We start from the raw sequence: 25,944 nt of genomic DNA on the forward strand, positions 1-25,944 counted from the left end.
TAAAGATGATAATTGAAGCCATTAGAAGGTTGTTGTGTTTGTCTTTCATTCTCGAAGAAGACCATGGCATCAAGATGATGACATGATTTGCACTTCACTTTGATTTGTGAGGGAGGGCTGTGCAAGTCACCAACCTCACTTTCTTCTCCTGAGTCATCTAGGTACAGTGGCCTGATATTCATCAAGATAACGGAGATGGTCCAGGATGCAATGTGAGACCCTGACCCTTTTAGGCTAAGGTCTTATCACGTTCTCACTTTGAGTGAGATACATCCATTCAATGAATAGGCTTCTTTACCAAATATAAGGATATGGGAGAAGAAAAGATAACCAAGGGCAAAGCCTCAGGAGATCTCCTTCTCTACCATGATGAGCAAGCAAGACTACAACTCAGGTCTTCTTGACTCCTAGGCCTTTTATCTTTTTAATACATTAGGCTTCTGTGCCTGTACCTATCTCATTTCATACACTGTAGATTGGTGTCTCAGGGTCTCCCCTCCCATGGGACCTTGCAATCAAGGACTGACATCCTTCTTTGGCCTCCCTAAACCAAATGAATCTGTCTTACACAAGTGAGTTGAGTATTCCATTCCAGTCTCATATCCTAGGGCTTTGGAGTAATTCTTTGGGCACTAGAATTTGTGGTTACCCTTCTGACTTGCATGTCAGACTCAGGGTCCCCCATTTGCCTCCTTCCTTTAGGGCTTTGATAATAATGAATAGTGACTACACTGTTAATACCACCACCATCTCCCACCAATAATAATGATAATAAGAACAAGAAGAAAAATAACTGACCTTTCTAATGTGATTCATGGTGTACAATACACTTTATGTATGTCACCTCATGGATTCTAGGAGTCTGTTTCACTGTCACAAGTGGATATTTCTTATTATCTCCATTGCTCTCTATAGTTCCTGTGTTAACCAGTGTGTTAAGTGTAACCTTAAATATGTTTTGCTGCAGGAAATGCTCATTTTTATGCTTGAAATATATTTATTATGCAGTGGCATACCTACTTGACTTTTACTACATGTCTTTCATTCCTGTAAGTGAGATAATTGACCTTTACTTCCCTGTACTGTGAATTAAAAGGCAGCACTATGCTGCCCATTTGATATTTTCAGTCTTAGAGGAGGGGCAATTTGGTTTTGTTTTTGTTGCAATACTACTATCGAGGCTGCAAATGGAGTTTCGACATTGAGGCGTCGAGCTCAAACACTCAGGCATCATTAGAGTCATTAGCTGATCTGTCCTCTGACTTTTATAGGAATAAACACAGGTCACTTCTCTGCAGCAAGCCATGTCAAAATCCAGGGCCATGAGGTAGAAGGAATAGGGTGGAAGAATTTTCCTTAATATTAGGAAGATTATCTTAATAATTATTAGAGCTGTCTAAAATGGAATGTAGAATATTGGGGGGAGAATGTTAGTCAACAGTATAATATGGTAAGTGAAAGAGTTGATGTAGTAGGAGACTGAATGAAAAGAATCATAATGCCCACAAATACAATATTGATAAGCCCTCTGGACTCCCCCCTACTCAGACCATTTTGGGTGATACTATGTTCACTTCTGGGACCTGCTACATCGTAAGTAGGACATCGACATACTGGAGAGAAGAACAACCAGGATGTTGAGGTAACTGGAGACTTTACAATACAAAGATACTGTAGAGGAAATAGGAATATTTAACCTGGAAAGATGAAGAATTCAGGGCAACATGTGAACTCATTAAGAGTGGAAATTGTTTCATTCTATGTACTTGTATCCCAGCACCAAGCAAAGTTCCTGCAACAAAGTAGATTCTTAAACAACACGTGGAATGATTGATTGATTGAAAATGATAATTTCATTTTAAATATTTGAGGGTTTCCCTTTGGAAGAGATATTATGTTGGGACTGGAAGCTCAATTCCGTGTGGACAGTCTCGGGCAGGTAAAAGTGGGACTTCTAAATCTTAGAGTCTTACGAGGCCCTCCATGAACAGCGGGGGTTCGAGAAGGTCAGACCGAGCTAGCTCGGCTAGCTCGGGTATTTCCGCCTCTCCCCCGGAGATACCTGATGGGTGGAGTCTCCCTGCCCTCGAGGTCGTCCCGGATTGGAGCACACCTAGTTACCTAACAGCACGATATTGAGATGCAAACTGTGTGGCTGAAGATTAAGTAGGATTGAGGAAGCCTAAAAGCTCTCGCTTAGCACGTGTGGAGCCAAAGAGAAAAGTAGGGCTCCGCTTCTTTTCTTTTCTCTCTCCCCTCCCCCTCTCTCCCCGCTTGTACTTCTACTTCCAATCCCTTAAGCTTAGCCTCCTTAGGAAATCTCCCCCTCTTCCTCCTAAGAAAGAAGACTCCCCTGCACTTGTAACCGAAACCCTGTAATAAAGCTCAACCCCTGTTTGACTCTGGAACGTCCTTTCTCTCATACGTGCATCCGGCGTGGCCAGCCGAAGACCTCGGGAGGTGAGGTAAGAAAGACTCGGGTAGCCCAATACAGGCCTCTAGGTCTGGCAATATTAGACTTTCTCTGCTTGGCTCTAAATGGAAAATGGAACAATCTTAAGTAGTCAAAGGGGCGGAGGATTTCTGTTTGATGAAAATGAATTCTTTTTACCAATTAGAACTGTTTGAAAGTGGAATAGACTGCCTCCAGAGGTAATGTAGCCCATCATGGGAATCTTAATTAGAGTTCTGCAAATTATCTTCTTTTTGCCTCGTGTTCTATATCATGTATGCATTATACTTAGTACAAGCTTCATTCACCTACTGAATTCCTACAGGCCTTTTATAGACCAATGTAATTGTCAATTTTGAGAGTCTTCGAGAATCTTATAGTATGATAGAAAGAACGTGAGTTCAAATCTTGCCTTTTATACCAGCCTGGTCATGTAACTACATACAAGTCATTTCCCCTTCTTATGACTGTTTCAAATGAGAGACTGGATTGCTTTTGGATCCCTTCTAGCTCTGCTTCCATGATCCTATAAATATCCCTGTTATTTCCCCAACTGGCTTACCTTCCAAAATACTATTTATATTAATAATGATAATGATGCATAACTCATTTTAAAATTCAATCTGCATTATTAACATTTTCTCCATCACTTTCTTAAATCTAGAAAATCAATAAAAGTCAATCAAGCTGTGATTTGTAGCATTTGAAGATTTCTGAGGTGTAAACTCTCACACTGAAAATTTAACAATTAGCCCTGGGAGCAGCTGATGGCTGGCTGACTGCCCTCAGTTTTCCAATAGCTCATTATTTTGTAACTCCTTCATTTACTTAATAACAGGCATGTTTGAAAGATGGGCTGCTTGTAAAAGATGACAAATCCAATTTATGAACATTCTAAGTTTGGGGTGCCAGCAGGATATTCAGGTGGAAATATCCAAAAAGCTATTAGAAGCATGGGGCAAGGTTAGGGTGAAAATGTAGATTCAACAGTCCTCCATATTAAAGTAATAATTGAAGGTTTATGAGTGGATGATGTTGCCAAGGAGTAAAATATTGGGGGAGAAAAAAAGATAGTCAAAGGCAAGACCTTTGTAGCCAAAAACATTTAAGTGGAGGGGAAAAGATGAATCAGTAAAGTAGAAAAAAGGATATTGGTCAGAGAAATAGATACTGAACCATGAAAAAAGCACTAGTCCATCGCATTAGATATACAATACCTATCACACCTTCTTTCAAATTTGAAGACCCAGAAAACTACTCCAATTGTGAGGGAATCTATAAATCAGCACTGACAGAAGCCTAGTTCATGAGCCCAACTGCCATTTTCTTTTGCCATCTAGTCAGAGGACATATTAGTTCAAAGCAAAAGACATTTAATTGACAAATAAATTGACAAGAAATGATCCACATTCTATACATGGGTGGGCATGAGGTACATTCTACCACAGGTGTACTGGACCACTCAGGAGAGGCACAAAAATAACTTTGATTACCAAGGTATGTTTACCAAGAGTACATACATTGGGAATACATGTCCAGGAAACATATGAAGAGATGTCTGCCAGGAGCCTGGGTAGCCAGAACGCACATAGAAGAACCTATGGCCAGGTCATACACATGGCCAGGGCAGCTCCCACTGCCCCTGCAAAACTGTCAGTGCTCTCTGGTGATGTCATTCTCCTCTATGTCTGTTCTCCACTGGACACCATATCTCTCCTCAACATATGGCCACTCTACTGAGCACTGTATCTCTGTTCAGAGTTTCTGGTCATTATGGTCTGCTGTTATCTATTAGGTTTCAGCTATTTAGAGCTACCATTTTCTATTCCCATTTTCTATTATTGTGACTACAGAAAATCTGTCCCTGAGGAAGGCATGCTGAGGTTTGGAGCTTTGTTTGTTTTTGGAACATTGACTAGATCTAGTATTTCATTGGTATTGGAAACTCCCAGGGAAAAAAAAAATCCTTCTTCTAGTAAAGATAAGCACCTTCTCTGCATTTTATAGTTCAAGTGATTTACCTAGAGAATGGAGAAGTTGCGTCTTGTCATACAGCTAGGACATGTCAAAGGTGGAATTTGAACCCAGATTTTCCTATCTTTGCAGCTAGCTCTCTTCCAGTAAACCATGCTGCTTCCATGTGAATTAAAGTTAGAAAAATTCCTTATAATTCTTGTTTTGTACCTAATGAGGGTACTATGTCTGCAAAACCCATTTCTGGTGTTCTGCTACAAAAGAATACACACATACACATACACACACACACACACACACACACACACAACTGAGGTAAGGAAGCCCATTTGTGGCCCACATTCTATCTGATCAACATGTACATGAGGTAGACCAAAAATAAAAGCTAAGATGTTCAAGGCCATCCAGACTTCTGGCCAGTGGTAAATGTTGAACTGGCTCTTGCCTTAAAACAAATTTTAAAAAAGTTTATGCCCCACACTTTTAGTTTAATCCATATTATTAACATTTTCTCCATCATTTTCTTAAGTCTAGAGTAGATAATAAGTAAAACCACAAATCAAGCCCTCATTTGTGACATTTATATATTTCTGAAGTATATATGATTGTACTGAAAACTTAACAGTCACTCTCATGAGCTGATTTGAACTGGCTCTGGCACTTGCCTGTCACTGGTCCACATTCCTTCCTTTGCTATGTGTATCAACCATGATAAGAAAAATAAAACAAATAATTTTTTTTTAAATCCCTGGATGTGTGTTTGTGTGTGTATATGTATGTGTGCACTTAGTATTCTAGTCAGTATAAAACTTTACTTTAGCTCTACAAATGCATTCATCATATGACATTATATACTACAGTTAACTGTGTCTGTCATGCCCATGTCTTGTCTACCCAGTGATTGGCACAGTGCCCTCTATACAAAGGGGCTGTTTTTTAATGTTTGGCCAATGATAAATGAAAAAACAAATGAAAAAACCTATCAATCTTTCTAGAATTGAAAAACAAAATTAAAATATAAAATGTTCCATATTTGACATAAAGTCCATAATTAATATAATTTCATAACTTAATATAAATCCCACAATTTCATTAACTTCTAAAATTGGTTTACTTCAAAATATTTCCACAGACATATCTACAAATACCTGTGTGTGCATGTCCAGTAAGATGACCAGAGCTCTGCCTTGAAGTCAAGACAGTCAGGGTTCAAATCTTGCCTCCGACACTTACTAACTTTATGATCATGAGCAAGTCATTTAATTTCTCTGGGCCTGACATCCATTATCTAGAAAGTGAATCTCATAATACTAATTAACTCACATGGTTGTTTTCAACTCAATGATGTGATGATAGGCTCAAATGCGATATAATTCTAGCACAGTGGCTGATCAGGGAATGCTAGACTGAGGCCACACAAGCAGGTATCCTTCCATAAAGCCTGTCCTTTACCTGCTCAATATCTTGCCTTACCTTCCTTGCTCTAAGATTGCCTAATTCCTCAAAAGGAAATTAGGATCCCAGGTGCTTCAATTATACCCCTATCTCTAATAGCCTCCTAATTGAGGTAGAGGGGAGAGAAGAAATGTTTAAAATACAAATGTGAATCAGATGTGAAACACGGCGTTTTGTTCCCACAAAGGGAATGCTAAGCAATGGGGAATCATCAAATGATTATAATCAGTTGAGAGGGGACAATATTCAAGTGTCTTTCAGACATATGCAAATAGCTTCTCTTAGCTGTTTAACATTTAACATTTCACCTCAACTTAGTGGGGACCATCCAATCAATGTCAAATGGGTGTCCTCTTGCCCTCAAGTGACTCTTTCCTTCTTAGATGGTTGCCCAAGAAGGGGAAGACTCAAGGTGCTTTTAGAGATCTTAAAAAGTCATAGACCAAAGTAAAGACAGAAAGAGGAAGTGGACCCATCCCAGACATAAGCTTGGCTAGGAAGCCACAAACTCCTGGTTTCTGGCCTGGTAGGGGGATGAACATCTCTCTCACCGATCTGTTAGAACCCAGAGTCCTCAGAATTTGAGACAAACAGGAAGAAAAGCCTTACACAGAGATTAAACTTTTACTACACCCACAAAATTCCAGCTCAGTAAACAATTTGAAATATTCTCTTGGCCAATAGGAATCAGCTAGCTCAAACCTTGGCCTGCTTTTCACTGAAGGTGGGAAAGTACAAGAACCTCCTACATTATCTATGCCTAAGAGAGTGCTTTCATATATCCATACACACACACATGTAGATAGATAGATAGATAGATAGATAGATAGATAGATAGATAGATAGATAGATAGATAGATAGGTAGATAGATAAACACATGCATATGTATATGTGTATATGTAGAGCACTGGCAAATGAGAGCCCAGCCCTGGAAGTATGCACAGGGAACCCATGCGAATGGTCGAATGTTTGGACATCCTCATGAGTCCCTTAGTGCATATTATCATGACTGGGCTCTCATTGACCAGCCTCTCCTATATACTTTGAAGAACAACATAAATATATGTTGCTGTTACTATATATGGATTAAACTTAATACTGGCCCAATTCACCCAGTTATTTTTGTCACTTTCAGTATCCTTGTAAATGCAGCGTGGCCATGGTACATAGAGGGTTGGTCTTAGAATCAAGGAGATCTAAATTCAGATACTGCCTCTGACATAAGCTAGACATGAATGCACAAGTAACAACCTTGACATGCTTCCAGATAACTGGCTAAAACAGTCAATCAGAGTAAGCTGGGAACCTACATGGGTAGAGAGAGTTTACACAATAAGAATTTAATTCTTGATAGTTTGCACAGTACTTTACCCATAATATCCATTTGATTCTCACAATATCCCTAAGAAGTAAATACTGTTTTTATCCACATATTACAGATAAGGAAACTGAGGCAGATAGAAATGACTTACTCAGGATCACACAGCCAGTAAGTGTCAGAGACAGGATTTGAACTCAAATCTTCCCAACTACACCCCTTGTGCTCTATCCACTGTGCCACCTTCCTGCCTATAATGTTATATAAGAGATATATTTTTAAGAAATAGGCTAAAGAAAATTATATACACCACGCCAAGAATAGATATCACTCTGATGATATCCTAGGCACAGTACAAAATCAAAAATAGTATCCTCACCTTATTCTATGTGGGGATGTTTTCAGCTCATAGGAACTTCTTAATCTTCATGTATGAAGAAGGATAACAGCATGCTGGTGAATTTGACAGTTATGACCTTTGTTGATCATTTCTAGCAACACAATTCGAGTTGTTCTATCCCATATGACAAACAGGATCTCATGCTTTCTTCCATTTGAGGGATTTGAGGAAGTTTCTTTAAAATTTCATCTCTTTTCTAGAGCTTGTTAACAAAAATAGGCCACCTGAAAGGGGGAAGAAGAAGGGGAGGGCAACACTGGAGTGGTCTACAGGTGTACTGTTGCTGTTCCCAACCAAATATTATCTATTTCTTCCCCAGAAAAGGGAGAATTAGAAAAAAAAAGCTATTTCCCCCAATTTTCCATACCATCCATGGGAATCTAATTCAATTTCCTCTAGAGTTTAGTAAAGAAAACTAAAGAGTACTGAATAAAGGAGAAGATGGTTTTGCAAATTCCTCATTACCCTAGTGGAGAGACTATTTTGCAAGGTTCAACTTTTTTCCTAGCCATAAAACTATCTATTTAGGTCAATCCACTTGAAAGTATTCTTAGAAAAAAAAAACAACCTATGTCCATACTGTGGAAAAATATTAGCTTTCAAGGGACAATGATGTACCTTTTAGAGTTTTGAAAAGTTTGTAGATTGTTAAAAGGCACTTTAGGAGGGTTAGCCAACTTACTGATTAATTAGTCTTGGATACTTGGTAATGGGCATGAGAGGTCATATTTATATTTTTTTGCAGACCAATAAAGCATTTTTTTGGTAGAATTTATTCCTAAGAAATAATGTTTAGAGGTGTTTCAAATGGAAGAGGCTGTTTTTCCTCTTTATAGTTACAGGACCTGAGTTCAAATTCTGATATTTTACTTTCCTATTTGTACAACCATAGACAAATCATTTAACCTCTCTGAATCTCTCTTTTCCCTCATATTCCAGATGAGGTCATGCCTGGCTCCAGAGCTAAGATCCTAATTTCTCATGGAAAAAGCAGAGGAAATTTTTGTTCCCAACTCAATGGGCATCATTTTGTCCTGTGGAATTTGAAGGGAAAGCTTAGAATTCCTCTCCATTTCAGATTGGAATCCCAAATCTGTTTGTGAGAAATCAGAAGTATTTTTTTTATTTTACCACTTGGATTTTAAGGACAAAAGTTGTCCTAAGTGGTTCTGTACAGAAGGAAAGGGAAAATAAATCTAGAAGCTAGCAAGTGACCACATCACCAAATAAGTGTATAGAATTTATCTTTATCAATACTCTTCCTAACTACCTTTTTACAGGAATTAGATCACTAGAACAGTTATAGTCACACTTCTAGAACTAGAGGCAACAATAAATTATCTATTTACTTTAAATGAATTAGAGTATAGCAATTTAGTATACCCTTACTTTTTCAAGGCAGCTAGTGTCATCCACAAATCACCATTTGTCATGAGCTCAATGCTGATTGGTCCTGCCATGAGGAACAGTGATCTCCACTTCTGTAGTTATCCCATTATTGCATTTATTAATCAGTCTGTATTAATTAGTATGATCTCTCCCTCGGAAACAAAAATCATAAAAGAACACTATAACATTTCAGCATGATAATAAGCCTTAGATTACCACTGAATCACAGAATCTTAATCAAAAGAGACCTCAGAGGCCATCTAATCCAACTGGTGCACAAAAGAAATTTGACAAGGTAGAGAGAAGAGTGGGGGGAAGGGAGACTCCAACCTCTTGAGGCGGCCCATACCACTTTTGGATAGATCTAGTGGTTAGGAAGTTTTTGCTTAGGTCAAGCCTAACCTTTCTGCAACTTTCACCTACTTCTTGTGGGTATGCCATCTGGGACCAAAGAAGCCTAATCCATCTTCCATACAACAGTCCTTCAAATACATGAACAAAGCTATCACATCCCCTTGCATGACCTCCTATTTTCTCTTCTCCATGCTAAACATTTCTAGTTACTTCAGCTAAGTCTCATAAGGCATGGATTCAAGGCTTTTCATTGTCCTCTGGATGTTTCCCAGCATGTGAATGCATGTCCCTCTGAAACTGAGACATCTAGAACTGAACATGATATTCTAGATGTGATCTGACCAGAGCACAGTACCCTAGCACTATCATTTCCATGTTCCTAGAAGTTCTGCCTATATGAATGCATCCTCCATTCCCACGAATCTTATTGATTGTGCTATCACACTGTTGACTCATACTAAACTTGCTATCCCCGTCTTGAATTTCTGTACCCCTTTGCATTTCATACTATACTCCCAGGAATCCTTAGAAATTGGGAAGGATCATTTTTAGTAACACTGAAAGAATCGATAGTTCAGCAAGTTGTATTCTCTAATGTCTCTTTGCGTGGAATTTTTAAGGTTTACAGTGAACTTTTAAGGAAACTTTTAGCATATGTTTAAGCTTCATCAGGAAGCCTGGCCAATGGATTTCTTAGGCGAACTCGGAAAGCTCCAAGACTCTTGATTCAGCATTCTTTGGGACAAAGAAATTTCTTATTCAAGAGACCATTGGATCTTTAATGTGAATGGAAGTTAAAAGGAAATCTCAATTTCAAAAACAAATAACTATAAAAATAATATTTCTCTCCATTGTTTTGTCTTGGAAAAAAAGCTGAAGGGTTGTATCAAAATGGTAAATATGAAAGAAAGAAACCACTTAGGGTGAATTCTATTTTTGCAGTCTCCCTCTTCCTTTTTGAGTTTCCTCCTCAGTTCCAAGTTCATCAGCTCCTAAAGAGCTACCCAAGGCACTAAGAAATTAAGTGATATGCCCATGGTTAAGCAGATAGTAGGACCCTAGGGAGGACTTGAACCCAAGTCTTCCTAACTCTAAAGTCAACCTTCCAATTCCTATGATATATTGCATGCAATATAAACCTCCACTGAAAGTAACAGTGTTTGTAGAATACTTAGGTTTTATAAAAGGCATTTTCTTTCAGAGAAGGAGAGCACAACTACATTCTGAACAAATAATTGTATGCTTTTAGTCTAGAGAAAAGGGGCAATCAGGAGACTGATAACCATTTTCTAGTTCTGATACTCTATAACCTTAAATTGAAATATATCTTGAGAAGGATATTGACAGGATGCAAAATAGAGTTTTAGAAGGATCACTTAAAGGAATTCATTTTCTTTAGCTCTGCAAAGGAAAGGCTTGGGTGAAAGGAGCTGGACGGACATTTTCAAATGTTTGAAAAGCTCTTAAATACAGGAGGTATTAGGCTTCATCTACTTCATTAGATGGAAGTTATAGGAGGTAGATTATTCCTGAGCATGGGAATCTCTTATCAGTTCAGTCTGTTGATAAATAAACTATGTTGCCTCAGGAGCTAGTGAGTTCTTAGCAACCACATCCCTAGAAAAGAAAGTGCACAGCTCCTTGCCAGAATATTAAATGACAGGTTCATGCTTTCAAGTAACAGTTGAACTAGATGACTTTTAAAGTCCCTTGTACTTCTAGGATTCTGTGATGTCATTTAAAACTGAGGGGCAGAGATAGCACAGTGGAATGACTGTTGTGTGAAATCATGCCCTGACTGCTATTTTTGACTACTTGTTTAACTTTAAAGCTCCAGAAGCTACAACTTCAGGAACATGTAGATGGTGGACTTCCGTGTAGGCCTTAAGTTTACTGGTTATGGATGCTCACTGAATGCAATATGAATTGGAAACAAGAGCATATGGATCTTCTTTAGTGGGGTATCACATGACAGACATAGCATATAGACTTATCATGGTATCACATGATAATTGTTGAGCGTATATGTGAATAGTCCCTTCTATTACTACAGCATCCAGGTTGGCCCCACCACCCACCACTTTGGCATTTGATACAGTGTACAAGAAAGACGATATAGAATCATGAAGAAAAGGGTGGTATTGGAGTTAGAAAACCTGGGTTGAAGGCCTAGGACTATGGGCAAATCATTTAACCCCTCAGTGCTCTGGGCAAAGAGTGCCAGGCCTAGATTCAAGAAGATTCATCTTCCTGAGTTCAAATCTGGCCTCAAACACTTCCTGGCTGTATGATCCTGGGCAAGTCACTAAACCCTGTTTGCCTCAGTTTCATCATCTATAAAATGAGCAGGAGAAGGAAATGGCAAACCATTCTAGTATCCGTACCAAGAAAACCCCAAATGGGATCACAAAGAGGCAGACATGACTGAAAAATGACTCAACCACAAGCTCTGGCCAAATGTTTTTATAAGTTGCAGATGAGTTGGTATACCTAGTTATGCTTACATGTTGTTCCCCTTTTAGAATGCACTCTCTTTGAGTTTTTTTTTAAATTTTGTTTTGTCCCTCTTTGTATTTCCACTATTTATCACAGCGCCTGGCACATAGCAAGCATTTAATAAATGCTTACTGACTGACCTGTGTTGATGGAGAAAGTTTCCACACTGAGTTCCTCATTCCAATCAAATCACAGGTCTGCACCAAAGAAAGAATGGGACATTAGTCATTAGATTGATGGTATTTTGAGGTCTTAATATAAGAAAAATCTGACTAACAATAAGAGCTGTACAAAAGCAGAATAAACTGAGAAAGAATTCTCCCCCACTTGAAATTTTAGGGTAGAAGTTGAATGGCCACTTTTCAGATATTACAGAAGAATTTGAAAAGATGATGTCCCAATATTAAGATTCTACTGTTATGAAAGATTTGGAAACTCAGGATAACCACTCTACCAATAATAGCTATATTTTATGGTGCTTGAACTACTTTTCCCCACAACAGCTTCGTGAGGACCATGGTGCAAAAATAATTAGTCCCATTTTATAGACAGTGTCACCAAGGCTGAGAGACACATCCGTTATCATACAGCTGAGAAATATCAGAGCTAGAAATCAAACGCTGCCCATCTGATCCTAAATTTAACACCCTTTGCACTATACTATCCAGGTGTAAATGAATGAATGAATGAAAAGCATGTATTATGTTCTATGTAACATACACCATGTAAATAAGGTACTTGAAATGCAAATACAAAAGTGGTGAGACTCAAGTAGCATGCATTTTAATACAGGAAGACATCATCAGTCTAGAAGAATTATTAGTGGTCTGAGAATTATTAGCTATGTAACTTTAGATAAGTCACAAGACTTTTCAATTGTAAGATTGATCAATGATCTCTAGAGCTCTTTCCAGTTCTAAATATATTATTTCATGATGCTATGAACTCATATGGGGAGGTGGAGGCTAAAGATTGATGTTTTTATTTTGGGAAGTCACAGGAATGGTTAGCAGAGCTGATTGGTACATCCTTCCAGGAAGAATGGAAGTATTAATTTGATTATTGCTCCAGAACTGGAAAATAGGCAGATGAGACTGAGGAATGGTACATGTCCAGGTCATAGGACAGGTGACAAGTTTCAATATTCCTTGTTTACAGTGGCAGGCAGAGTGGATGGGAAGAAAATAGCTGAGATGGAATGTGAAGCATGGTGATTCTTGGCTAAATATGGTGGACCATGTAGTTATACTCATCAATCAGAAAGGAAGAGAGGAAGGAACAGGTACCTACTGTGCGCTAGGCATTGTGTCAAACACCTTTACAAATATTTTCTCACTTGATTCTCACAACAATCGTATGAAGTAGATGTTATTACTTCCCCCATTTTATAGTTGAAAAAACTGAGGTAGATGGAGGTTAAATGACTTGACCAGAGTCACTCAACTAGTAAGTGTCTGAGACCAGATTTGAATTCAGGTCACCAGAGGAGTTTCAGGGTGGATTTTCTTTCCTGAATTGTGTGCCTGGGGAAATGATAGCCATGTGACTGAATAATGAACCTGTCAAAGACAAGGGACCAGCTGAACAGATTTACCCTCCACCCACATAAGAGCAGGTTTTATCATGCTAGGAAATTAGAACAATCTATCATTGCAAAATCCATTCTTTCCCACTGGAGAGAAGGGGAGAAAAACACCCAATGAATGCTTTCAATAAAAGATTTCAGTGTGTGATCAGAATAGGATGATGACAATCAACTGAGCTGTGGAAAATGGAAGGAGGACATTTCTAAATATAGAGCAATATTGGAGAACCTTGGTGTCCACTTTCACATGCTCAGCTCTGATACGGCAGTCATGACAGTGACTGAGAAAGCAAACCGGGAAACCAGGCTTTGTCAGCAGATACAGTTTCTCTAGAAATCACACCTTGGTGTAGTGCCCAAGCAACCCCTTAGACTCTCAAAGTTTAATTCATTGGAGAGAGTTCTCCCAATATAAACATACCAACCTTCAAGCATCAAATCAAAACTTTTTCAGTTTGTTATACTCATGGACTATAAGGGAATAAGTGTGTACCTTTCTTAGGCTTCTCTAACACACCATGACCACTTTTGCCTATAGGTTGTAACCATTCTATTCTGAGTAGACTTCCCAACTCTTCTCCCTTATTTATATCCAACATATCTCATGTGCCTCTTACATGAAGCCAACTTTGAAATTTTACTCTTTCTGGCTTCCCATACCACATTTTGCCTTAAGCAATGCAGTATATCAGAAAAGGTACTAGACCTGGAGTCTGAGGACTTTGGGTTCAATTCCTGGTCCTACTTTCTGCTACCTTTATGACCTTGGGGAAAGTCATTTCCCTTGGTAAGTCAGTTACATTATAAAGTGAAGGAGCTAGCCCAAAGGATTTTAAAAGTTCCTTGTAAATCTCTTCCAGGGGTCATGTGGCCTTCTAGGTCCTCAAGTGCAATCCTTTGATTCCAAACTTCACAGAACAAATCTCCTTAATAAAATGATTCATTCTATAAAACTTTGATTCAGTCAAAAGGCCGCAACCAAGGACCTAGCAGGCCGAATTTCCCATCCACATACACACCTTTAGTCATGTTTTGTCTTGCCAGTCAATAAGCATTTATTAAGCATCTATTTACATTCCAGGTGCTGTGCTAAACGCTAGGGATACAAAAAAGAGTCAAAAGACATTCCCTGTCCCCAAGGAGTTCACAGTCTAATGGGAGAAGCAACAAGCAAACAGATACATACAAACAAGTTATCTACAAGATAAATAGGAAATGATTAATAGAGGGAAGACGTTAGAATTCAAAGGGGTTAGGAAAGGCTTCCTGTAGAACCTGGGATTTTAGCAGGGACTTGAAGAAAGTCAGGGAAGTCAGGAGGTGGAGATAATGAAGGTGAGCATTCCAGAATGGGGAGCAGCCAGAGGAAAAGTTCAGACCTGAGAGATGGAATGTGTTGTTCAGCAATTAACAAGGAAGCCAGTGTCACTAGACCAAAGACTATGGGGCAAGGAAGTAACATCTAAGAAGACTAAGGAAATGTGAGGGTGAGGTTAAGTTATGAAGGGCTTTGAACTCCAGAATTTTGATTTGATCCTAGAGGTTCCTAGGGAACCACTGCAGTTTCTTGAGTAGGGATGTGGCATATTTGGACCTGTGCTTTAGGTAAATTTCTTTGGTGGCTAGAGGATGGATTAGAGTAGGGAAAGACTGGAAAAGCTACCAATAGGCTCTCTACCACTTTCACGTGGGTCTAGTTTGCCTCCCCCAAAGTGACTAAGTTTCCTGAAGGCAGAGAACACATCTTCAGTTACCTTTGTGTCCTTTCTAATATTCAGCATAGTGCTGGGCTGGTGGTAGATTGATCAATGGAATGAGTGCTCTATGGAGTCAAAATACCTAAATTCAAATCTCACTTTGCTGCCTGTGTGAAGTTTCTTGAGTGTAGGGATTATTTTCGTCTTTGCATTTGTATCACACAAATCCTAGCATACGGTAGGGACATAATAGATGTTTTCTTAATTGGCTTTCATTTGGGCCAAGTCATAACCTTCCTAAAGCCTCAGTGTCCTTATCTGTAAAATATGGGAATTGGACTAGATGGTAGAACATCCCATCTAGTTCTAAATATACAATCTTGTATTTCTTCCAATTAAATTAAATATTTATTGAGATGCAAAAGGTACATAGAGAACCTGAAATCAATAAATGATTTGTGTTTTTCCTTTATTTTCCTCCTATAAACCTTTTTATGCCCCTATGCTATCCTTAGTAACAGACAAACATTTCTTTTACATAATTGTCAAATTTCAGATGTCAGGAAGCTGGAAAATCCTTTTAGGATAGATTTGAATTGAATTAGGTTTCTGACATCTCACCCATCTTTGGAGAATCTGTGTATTTCATGTAGTTGGCTTTTGTACATAAAATTCAAGGACAAGTTTCGTTTTCTGAAGGAGACCTTGGGATATTCAGTTCTGTTATTGTATGCAATGTACTTACTATGTGGCCAGAACTTGTGCAGGATAGAAAGAAGTCTAAGTCATATCACCTTTATGGAGGAGCTTATAATCTGATTAAAGATCTCTGCTTGTATATATTTGTAGTCTGTCTCTATCTCTCTGTCACACACACACACATGCACACACACACACACACACACACACACACATAAACACATCCATATTCAATAGTCTTGTCAGATAGTAAGTACCCAAATAATGATTAGAGATAATAGAATCAGTGCAGCATAGAAATAAGAGTAGTTTATAACCCTTTCTTGGGACAGCTAAGAGGTACAGTACATAGAGTTCCATGCCTGGAGTCAGGAAAACTCATCTTCCTGAGTTCAAATCTGGCCTCAGGCACTTCCTAGCTGTATGACCCTAGGAAAGTCACTTCACCCTGTTTGTCTGAGTTATTCACCTGTAAAATGAAATGAAGAGGGAGACGGCTAACCACTCCAGTATCTTTGCCAAGAAAATCCCAAATGGGGTCATGAAGGTTTGTACACGAGTCAACAGTAAAATGCCCTTTCTTGGAGGCTAGAGACTTAGATTAAAGCTACAGTTTTGCTGCTAGAAAAGATTTACTTTGTAATCTTCAACAAAGGTTACTTAGGGGCAGGAGTGTGCTGGTGAATGTTTTAACAATCAGCTCTCAAAAATGTCCAGATGACACACTTTTAAGTTTAATCGGCATGATTATTTTGTCCATATATCACTTTCTCAAGTCTAAACAATCAAGAAGGCAATAAATCAAGCACTAATTTGTAGGGCTGGCTGACTTCTGAGGTATTTATACCTTGGAAATTTAACAACCAGGTCTCAGGAGCCAGTGTGAGCTTTCTCTGGTACATACCTGCTTGGGAGTCATAGTTAGAATTAGGAGGGAATATAGAGCTAATCTTAGCCAACTCCTTGCTTTACGTTTGACACCGTCCCAGCCTCCCACTCTCTTTCTTCAGTCTTCATTTCCTCGTCTCTGGTGAAAAGTCAAATGAGTCCCAGTGACTGAAAGTGTAGCATGGTAGAGTGAAGAGTGTGGAAGATTTGGAGTCTGGACACCTGGGTGACTTTATCACTTAATCTGTAGCATTGGGCACATAATTAACCTCTCTAACTTCAGCTTCCTGGTCTTAGAATGAAAAACTTGGACAAGGTGATCCTTCCCAACCCTTTATCAATATTCATAGGACCAAAGTACTATAATAAATAAAAGGAAATAATAATAGAGATTTCTGCAGTAGGATTATGTCTTTTTTAAGGTCATAAACCAGGAGCAAACATGGGTTCAAATTCTGACTCTTCAACTTAACATCTGCATGAGCTTATATAAATTATTTCATTTTCCTGGGTTGCATTTTCCTCATCAGTAGAATGAAGGGTCTAGACCAAATGAGCTCTAGTTACTTCTGACCTTAAGGACTTTAAAGTTGCTTACATCTCATAAGTGCTAAGTAGCTGGGGCTTCGGAAGTGGGAAGTCAGTGTGTATCTGGAATGGACAGGGAAAGTTTCGTGAAGGCAGTGGAAAGTGAGCTGTGACTTGTACAGTGGTTTGACTTTGGTCAGGTGAGGGCCAAAGGTAGCAAAAAGTAGAAAGAATGAATGTTCTTTCACCCCTGTTAGTTGTAGAATGGAACATACTGGTGATGCCTTTAAGCATTTACCCGAGTAGAAATAACATTAACAGTTACAAGATACAGAATTCTATTTATATTAATATTTTATCTTTTTTTTCCAAATATGTCACAAGTAAATCCTTTGGGATTAAACTGTTTTCTCCTCATTGGGGAATTTCAGTTTCAGATAAGGTGCTAAATCATTATAATCTGTGATTCTACCCTTAGGATTTCAGTCATAGAGTTAGAAATTAAGGGAGGCAGTGTTGGCTAGAGAGAAATTTTACTGCATGTAAAATGTAACTGCACGTAACAAAAAGTTTCGAGATCCAACTTATTCTTGAACATTGTGTATTTCATCACCCATCTCTGCCTTTCTCTGTCTCTCTCCGTCCCTCTTCCTCTGTCTCTCTCCCTCTCCTTTCCTCCCCACTGTTGCCCCTTTCTTCCCTTTCCTTTCTTTTTCCTCATCCTCCCCTCTGTTTATGTCCCCATCTGTTTCTGTCTATCTCTGTCTGTTTGTGTCCATCTCTATCTCTGTTTATCTGTCTCTCTGTTAGGTAGAAGTATAACATTCACAGGGAGAGAGAACTCTCTCCTTCAGGCATGTTTTTTAAAAAATGACTTTTGAAAATGTATTTTTTTTAGAATGTTGATTCCATTTTCCAAACAGTGAGTATTATTTAAATGTCACCATTGTAGCCTGTTAGATTTCATCACCAAACAGTAGACAGGATGCATCTAGTGGATGGTGGCTTCTAGCAGACCCTTAAGAAAGTTTTACCTAAGGGAAGAATGAGTGGGAAGACACCACTGAAGGTCCTCTACCTTTTCGTTACAAGTCAGTTTGGCAGCTGTGACTCAGGCCTTGGGAATATTCTTAGCCTGGGTATGTGCTCCATGCCGGTACATATTGGTCAGTGTTCTGAGCAGGTAGCAGGGCCCCAGGAGGAGAGTCATTAAAAAAATCCACTCTAGCAGTTGATAGATAGCCTCATTTATTGTATTCCTGAGAGATGTTACCATTTCCTAATCCATGGCGTCTACTGGGAGGGGGAGGGAGAACCACATAGCTTTGTCTATATGAAACTCAGATTCTTACTCTGATGGTGACCTACATTCCTATGAGAAAGAGAAAAAAATGAATTTTAAAAATCCAGTAATCATTTTTGTTTCTGGCCCTGACAGTCCTGGGCGTTTTTATTCCCTTAAGAGCACCTGTATTCACAAATGCAAAGATGCAGCTTTATCTTTCTTCCTGTGTGTACACATCTATACACATACTCATTATTCTGACCCTCCGTCTCTATAATTCTGTAAAATGTGGTTTTCTTTCTTCCCCGAACAGTTGGCCAACCACTCGGTGAGGTGCAATTTATGGCCTGCTGCCTCAACAAATAGCAAGTTGGCCTTTGCAATTTTTAGAGTCAAAGATGTTAGATATAGTAACATTTCTGTGGGAATTGCATATTCCATTGTTACTGCTCATATATCACCAGCTTGCTCACGGGAGAAAAGGCAAGACCTTTGCTAAAGACTCCCAAATGTATGCACCGCTTGTGTCTTGATTTTCCAGGGTTCTAGGCATTTTCTTTTAGAGTAAATCTTTGAATTTCTGGAGCCCTCAGCAGCTGCCCCCTTTGTCGGGCTAGGAAGTCAGATTCTAAGCCCTTTGTATGAATTTGAGACCTCACAGAGAAGTAAAAAGTCTCTGCAAAGAGACTTTGGGGACTCAGTTTCTTCACCAGAGCCTGACTTTCATGGTATTGTTTTTTTGTTTGTTTTTTTAATCTGTAACAATGTTTGAATATCCAATTTAACTTACATTGATTAAAAAAAATAAATCATCAGAATAATCCTGGACAATCTGTCTACCAGGTTTGCTGAATCTAAATGAGGTCATAGATTTCCTTGTGTCTCCTAAATCAGGCATGAGCAAACCTAGAAACTTTTTAAGTCAGATGCAGTGGAAAAGATGGTGAATTTGAACTAAGAAAACCAGATTCAAATCCTGCTGCTGCCACTGATTTTATCTTTCACCTTGGGCAGATCCCTTAAGCTGTCTAGATTTCAGGTTCCTCATTGTAAAATGAGGAGATTGGAGTAGATCATTTCTTAGGTGTCTTTAGGCTTTAAATTGATAAGCCTATGACCATAAGGAGTTAAGAACTGTAGACATCAAATTGGAAGTGCTGCTTGAGAAGGGGTTTTAACTCCCCTACTCCCACCCCCATAACGTAGAGGAAATGTCTATTACTAAAGGGGTAGTTGAGTGGAGCCATATTGGCTGCTAAAATGACACCTTGACTTGAAATGACACCCTTGTCTCTTCTTTGCTAGGTGCAAGTGTAACCTTCACGCCACTGTGTGTGTCTTTGACAACAATAAATTGTCTTGTGAGTGTGAGCACAACACTACAGGCCCCGACTGTGGGAAATGCAAGAAGAATTATCAGGGCAGACCTTGGAGCCCCGGCTCGTACCTCCCCATCCCCAAAGGCACGGCCAACACCTGTGAGTAGATTTGCTCAGTAATGACATTATTAGTGTGAAATAATCTAAGATACGGTACTTATTGCCTTCTCACTGTGTGGATCAAGTCCTTCCCTTGCAAAGGGTACATGAACACTGGGCTTCAGTTTTAGCCCCTTGCAAAATCTCATCAGTCAGTACTCTGTTCAGGGCCTTCTGATCTGTTCAATCTGTCCCCAGCCAACTCCCTTCAAAAGGACTGAAATCATGGGACATTTTCAAAAATCACTAAGTAAATAAAGTATTATTTTCTAGATACCTCAGTTTAGGAATAAAATAAACTCATTTGCTCCTACCCAAGGACCTGCTTCAATAAAATTCATTTTTGTCCCCCAGAATCCTCTAGGCAGGGGTTGTTAACCTTTTACATGTCATGAACCTTTTTGTCAGTCTGATGAAATCTACGAACCCTTTTTTCAGAATAATGATTTTGAATTCATAAAACAGAAGACATAGGATTTCAGAGGAAACAAATTACACTGAAATACAGTAGTAATTTTTTTAAACCAGATTCCCAGACCTGCCCCTGGTCTCTAGGTTCTTTGACTGCTCACACGTTTCAGTTCCTGTGTTAGTGACATTAGAGACACATTTACTCCACCCATTTCTATCCTGCGTTGAACGACAGCCTAAATTAGTCCACTGATACGACTGAGTGACTGTTCTTCAGACCCTAGTTGTTTCTTAGTGGACAGAATGCCAGTCTCTTGAAGTCAGGATCTAAATTCAGGTCTTTTCTCTGACCCTCACAGGCATACAGCTTAACCACATCCTCAGGGAGCCCTGAAAGACAATAAAGAATGGAGTAGTTGCTCCGTCAGTAAAAGGTGTCTCCATTCTGGGAGTTCCCTAACTAGATAAAATTACAGAACCAGAATCTTCCTCACAAAACAACAACTACAATCTCTCTCTCTCTCTCTCTCTCTCTCTCTCTCTCTCTCTCTCTCTCTCTCTCTCTCTCTCTCTCTCTCTCTCTCTCTCTCTGTCACACACACACACACACACACACACACACACACACACACACACACCTGTTGAGGTTACCTTGTAACCTTGATCCATTGAACCATTAAAGGCTATATTTGAATAAAGAACCTGACTGCTGCACTCTGGAAAGGGAAAGGAGACCTAGACATGACAGCCTTTCCTGCCCTTGTGTTTATAGGACTTCCACCAAAACTCCTATTACAACTAATTGCTGGGCAAGTAATTCAATCCCCTACACATTAATGGGAAGATGGGTGTTCGAAAACTCCAGGAAGCCAAGGGAGTAACATCCAGAAAAAATAGCCCAGCTGTCTGGATGGGCGATTAGCTCCAAAAGCCAGAGGTTCACCCTGTTGAAACGAAAAGAAAAAGCAAGCTTGAGAAGGTGTCCCATTTGATGAAAAAAAAACTATTTAGCAACTGTGAGGTGGCAGATGCTGCTGTTAAATGAGAAGGTGAAAAACCCAACAGCAAAAGGTCAGGCTCAGGATGTTATCATGAACTTCAAAGCAGAAGGTGCAAAAAATCAAAACTTAAAAATTTAATTAAAAATTAATATTACAGAAACTAGAAACCCATTAAGTCAAATGTAAGAGTAATAGGTCAAGTAATAAACTGCAAAGTGTAGGGGCATGAAATTATGATAAAATTCCTACAAGGCAAGAAAAGATGAATCTTCAAAAGGTAAAATAAAAAAATTCCATTTTGCAAGGGTATTTCGTTTCTTTTTTGTGAACAAGAAAAACTGACAGCCCACCTCGTAGAATTAATTTAGTCAAAGCTCTTTTGAGCAAGCATGTTGATTTTTTAGGTTGGGGGTGGTGGCAGATTTATTTTTTTTATTAACAGTGGCTCAATAAGCCTTCAATGACTGGGAATCAAAAACTTCTAGAGCTACAAAGGTTATCAAGGAGTCATTTAGTAACACCGGCTATGGTTGCATGCCTAACCTCTTTTTTTTTCTAACCTCTTTTCTGACAGAAATTTTTTAGACCAATATTTAAAACTCACTGGGGAGCATTGGATAGCCTTCCCCTTCAGAGAACACTGATGCTTTGTTTTCTCAATTGTGTTAACAGAGGGGAAGAGGGCAGGTCTTCTAAGCACAAAATGATGGTCAAGTCCACCAGAATGGATCTCTTTGGAGCTGTTATCTTGCCTACTGCAACCTGCTGGGCCTTTTATTTTTTAATTGCAAAACCTAAGCCTCAGTTTCTTTTTTAATTCTATAACTGTTCCCTGATAATTAAGTCAATATTCTTCTTTTTTTAGCCAAACCCTTTCATGGGAATTTAATCATATTTTCTCTTGTTCTCTTGATCATTAGGAGGAGAGAACAATTGGTCAGTGACCTAAAACTAATCTTTCAAATTCTTGAAGCTCATTATCAGGTTACTTAACTTTTAAAACCATAACTCCTATACATTCAACTGTATTTGCAGCTACTCTCTATCTTCTAGCATTTTCATGAAGCTTTTTTAAAATGTGGAGATCAAAAGTTCTCCAAGTATATAATAAGGGTCTAGGCAATATCTCATTTCTCAGTAGGGTAGAAGTAACCACAGAATATTACAGTTGAAAAAATCTTACAGTCAGCTTGTTTAAACTCCTATAGAAAGAAGAAATCTCATATCCAGTGTCTCAATAGACAATTACCCTCAACCAGGCAGTGAAGGGTAGTGGATAGAGTGCTGCAGTTGAAATCTGGAAGACCAGGAAGGATACAATTTACACTCTGTATGATCCTGGCAGAGTTTAACTTTCTGAGTCTTAGTCTCCTCTTCTCCAAATTAGACATCAACCCTCACATGTTTATTATAAAGAACAAATTAAATCAAACATTTAAAGAACCTTTTTAACCTTAAAGTGCTTTAGAAATATGAGGTCTTTTTTATCCAATCCCAGAATACTTCCAGAGATGAGAATCCCAATATTTTTGAGACCCCCATTCCAGTGCTGAATAGCACTGACAGTTATGACTCCTAGCTAAAATATCTCTCTATACCTTGCCCTACTCTGCCCTAATAGGTGTTTGACATAACAGAGGAGAAACCTAGTCTGTCTTCCACTTTGGAGCAGCATGATATAATTGAAGGGTTAACTGTCTATTACAATGATTTATCCATTTGGAGCTCCACCCTGACAAAAAGATTACTGCACTGTCTTCTAGTCTTTGCTCTAATATTAACTTTCTGTGTGACTTTGGTCTTTCTGGCCCTTAATATTGATAAAATGAAGGGAATGGATTATTTATGCTAATATACCTTTTATTGCCAAAATTCTATAATTACATAGTCCACCAAAGTCTTCTCTTTTCTATGATCAACAACATTGGTTTCTTTTGATTGTTTTCTTCTTCATTCCATTCAAGATGTCCTTTAGTTTACCAATGGTCTATTTATAACATGGCCCCCCAAATAGGATTTCATTTATATTTATAACATGGTCCCCCAAATAGGATGTCATATCTAGCTCTAGCTTATTATATTACCTCTTAATAGCAGAACATCAAAATATATTGGCTTATAAAATCAAAAAAAACTCTGAGTACAAATTAACTTAGAGCATCACTTCTAATCCTAACTGTAATCAAATAGCTTTGTGATCTGCCATCGAATAGATAATACTTGACTATGGTTGTATTAAGAGAGTCACCACTTTCGAAAACAAAGAGGTGATAGTCCTACTCTACTATGCTTTTCCAGAAATTCAGCTGGTATATTGTATTCAATTCTGGGCACCACAGTTTAATGACATTTTTATGTTGGAGAGTGTCCAGAAGAAAGTCACAAATATGGGGAAGGGCCTTGAGTCTTACATATTAGCAACAATTGAAGATATATGGTATTTTATTTTCAGAAGAGGAGAGATTTGTGGGGGAGGTGGATAATGTATCTGTGGATACAATGTGGATGAGGTATTCAATACGTTTTACTTGACCTCAGATGGCAGAACCAGGAGTAATGAAGTTGTGAAAAACGGAGATTTAGCCTGATGTCAGGAAAACTTTCCTAATAGGGCTGTCCAAAAAGGGAATGGGCAGCCTCCAGAGGAGATGGACCTCCTAGTAGACCTTCCAGCTGAGGCTGGATGATCACTGGTCAAGGATATTGGAGTAGAGATTCCTTTTATGTGCGGGTTAAGCTAAATGGCCTCTTCCAACTCTCAAATTCTGTGGTTCTGTTCTCCTGGATTAGTTGTTTAATTTATTTTGGCCAAAGTATGAAGATCAGGGGCTTCTAAGGTTTCTTTAAACTCTGAAACTATGGCTTTAAGATTCCTTCAGTTTATCTTGTATGCTCTATTCTCAAGTGTATATATCCATTCAGCATATGCTTAGGAAGCTGAGGCACAGTTCCTAGTCCCAAAGCTGTAATAGAGATTCCATGCAGTACAAGAGTTTAAAAGGGTGTAGGAACAATATCTTATATTTATATAGCACTTTACCATATCCAAACCTTTTTCTCATACATTTTCCATTTAATACTTTTAACCACTCTGGTAGAGAGGCAGAATAAGCAATTAAGCCCTCACTTGTACATGACAATTCTTTTCTTTATCTCTGAATGACTCTCTATCACATTCTCTACAGAAGCTATTCAGACTTTCTCCTCTCTCCTCAAGCCCCAAATTATGTCTTGGCTCCCCTGTCTCTGAGCTGATGATGCCTCTGCCTACTACTCTGAGAAAACTGAGACTATACATCATGAAACTCCCTCTTCTCCCATCCTCCACACATCACAATCATTGTGTGTCTTCAACCATCTTCTTCTTTGCTACTGGATAAGAGGTAGCTTTCTTCTCTTGTGATGTTAAGCCTTCCATGCCAGCTCTTTATCTCCATTTGGAATTTTTTCCATTTATCATTTCACCTCTTTCTCTCATGTACTTCTCCTCCATTTGCCCACTACTTTCCTGCTTTCTAAATATCTGAGAATGTCTCTCATTTTCCTCCCCCAAACCACCATAAAGCTCTTAAGGTATATCACTTCTCCCTTTTCCTGCTATACTTTTAAGAAGAGAAGCCTACAATCACTACCCCTATTTCATCATCACCTATTCAATCCTCAAATCGTGGCAATCTACAATTTGACCTCATCATTTGACTGAAACTTCTTTCTCCAATATCCCCTTTTCACTTCCTGAGTCTACTTTATTTGATTCCTTATCTAGTGCGTATTGTGTGTATTATCCCCTGTTTCTTGATTCCTCTCTCCTCCCTTAACTTCTGTGATTATTCTCTTCTGATTCTTTTTCTGCCCATTAGATTCCTGGGAGAGTTCACCTTTATGGCTATTGGAACAAATTGTTCCCGTCTGCCCATTCCCCTGACATCAAAGATGACAGTCATCCTCTGCATCCTGAACCATTACCAGTTGTCTTGACTTTTGTCCAGTCACTGGACTTTGATGGCTCTGAAAGGGTGAGGCTGATGACTTTGTGTAACTCTGCCTCACTTAAATCCAATTCACCCACAAGGCAAGACATCATCTGTGATGTCCCTGATTCTCTTAGAAAATAAAGGACAAACAAGAATCTGGTTGCTGCTCAGTTTCTTTCTGTACTGTACCTACTGTACCCTAAACTTGAGTGTTCCTAATGGCCCTATTTTCGACCTTCTTCTCTATATTTATTTTCTCCCTAGAACTTTTTTTTTGGTAGATGACTCTTAAATTTAGATAAGCGTATCAGTCTAAAGCTGCATAGACCTAGATGTTATATAATACAACCTCCTAGTCTTACAAGTCAGGAAAATAAAACCCATTAAAATTTAGTAACTTTCGCAAGATCAAACATCCACAGTCTCTCCTGAGTTTCAGTTCGGTATCTATCTTCCATATTTGATGGACCATTTTTCCAGATTGTCAAATCTGTTTCCATTTCTGTCTTTTAAAAACTGTGTGATCCAGCACAAATCATTTAACATCGATTTGCCTCGG

At 38.8% G+C, this 25,944-nt stretch overlaps 1 protein-coding gene across 7 annotated transcripts in view; it reads left to right on the top strand.

Annotated features, from left to right (window-relative positions):
* Positions 1-25,944, top strand: part of NTNG1 (netrin G1) — a 446,663-nt gene that overhangs the window by 324,590 nt on the left and 96,129 nt on the right. For all 7 annotated transcript variants that reach the window (XM_072644169.1, XM_072644174.1, XM_072644172.1 and 4 more), the window contains exon 4: positions 19,827-19,999. In XM_072644169.1, the coding sequence (XP_072500270.1) occupies positions 19,827-19,999 (173 nt within the window). The remainder of the gene's footprint in view (positions 1-19,826; positions 20,000-25,944) is intronic.

Source organism: Notamacropus eugenii, chromosome 2 (assembly GCF_028372415.1).
Source record: "Notamacropus eugenii isolate mMacEug1 chromosome 2, mMacEug1.pri_v2, whole genome shotgun sequence".
Classification (NCBI taxonomy): domain Eukaryota; kingdom Metazoa; phylum Chordata; class Mammalia; order Diprotodontia; family Macropodidae; genus Notamacropus; species Notamacropus eugenii.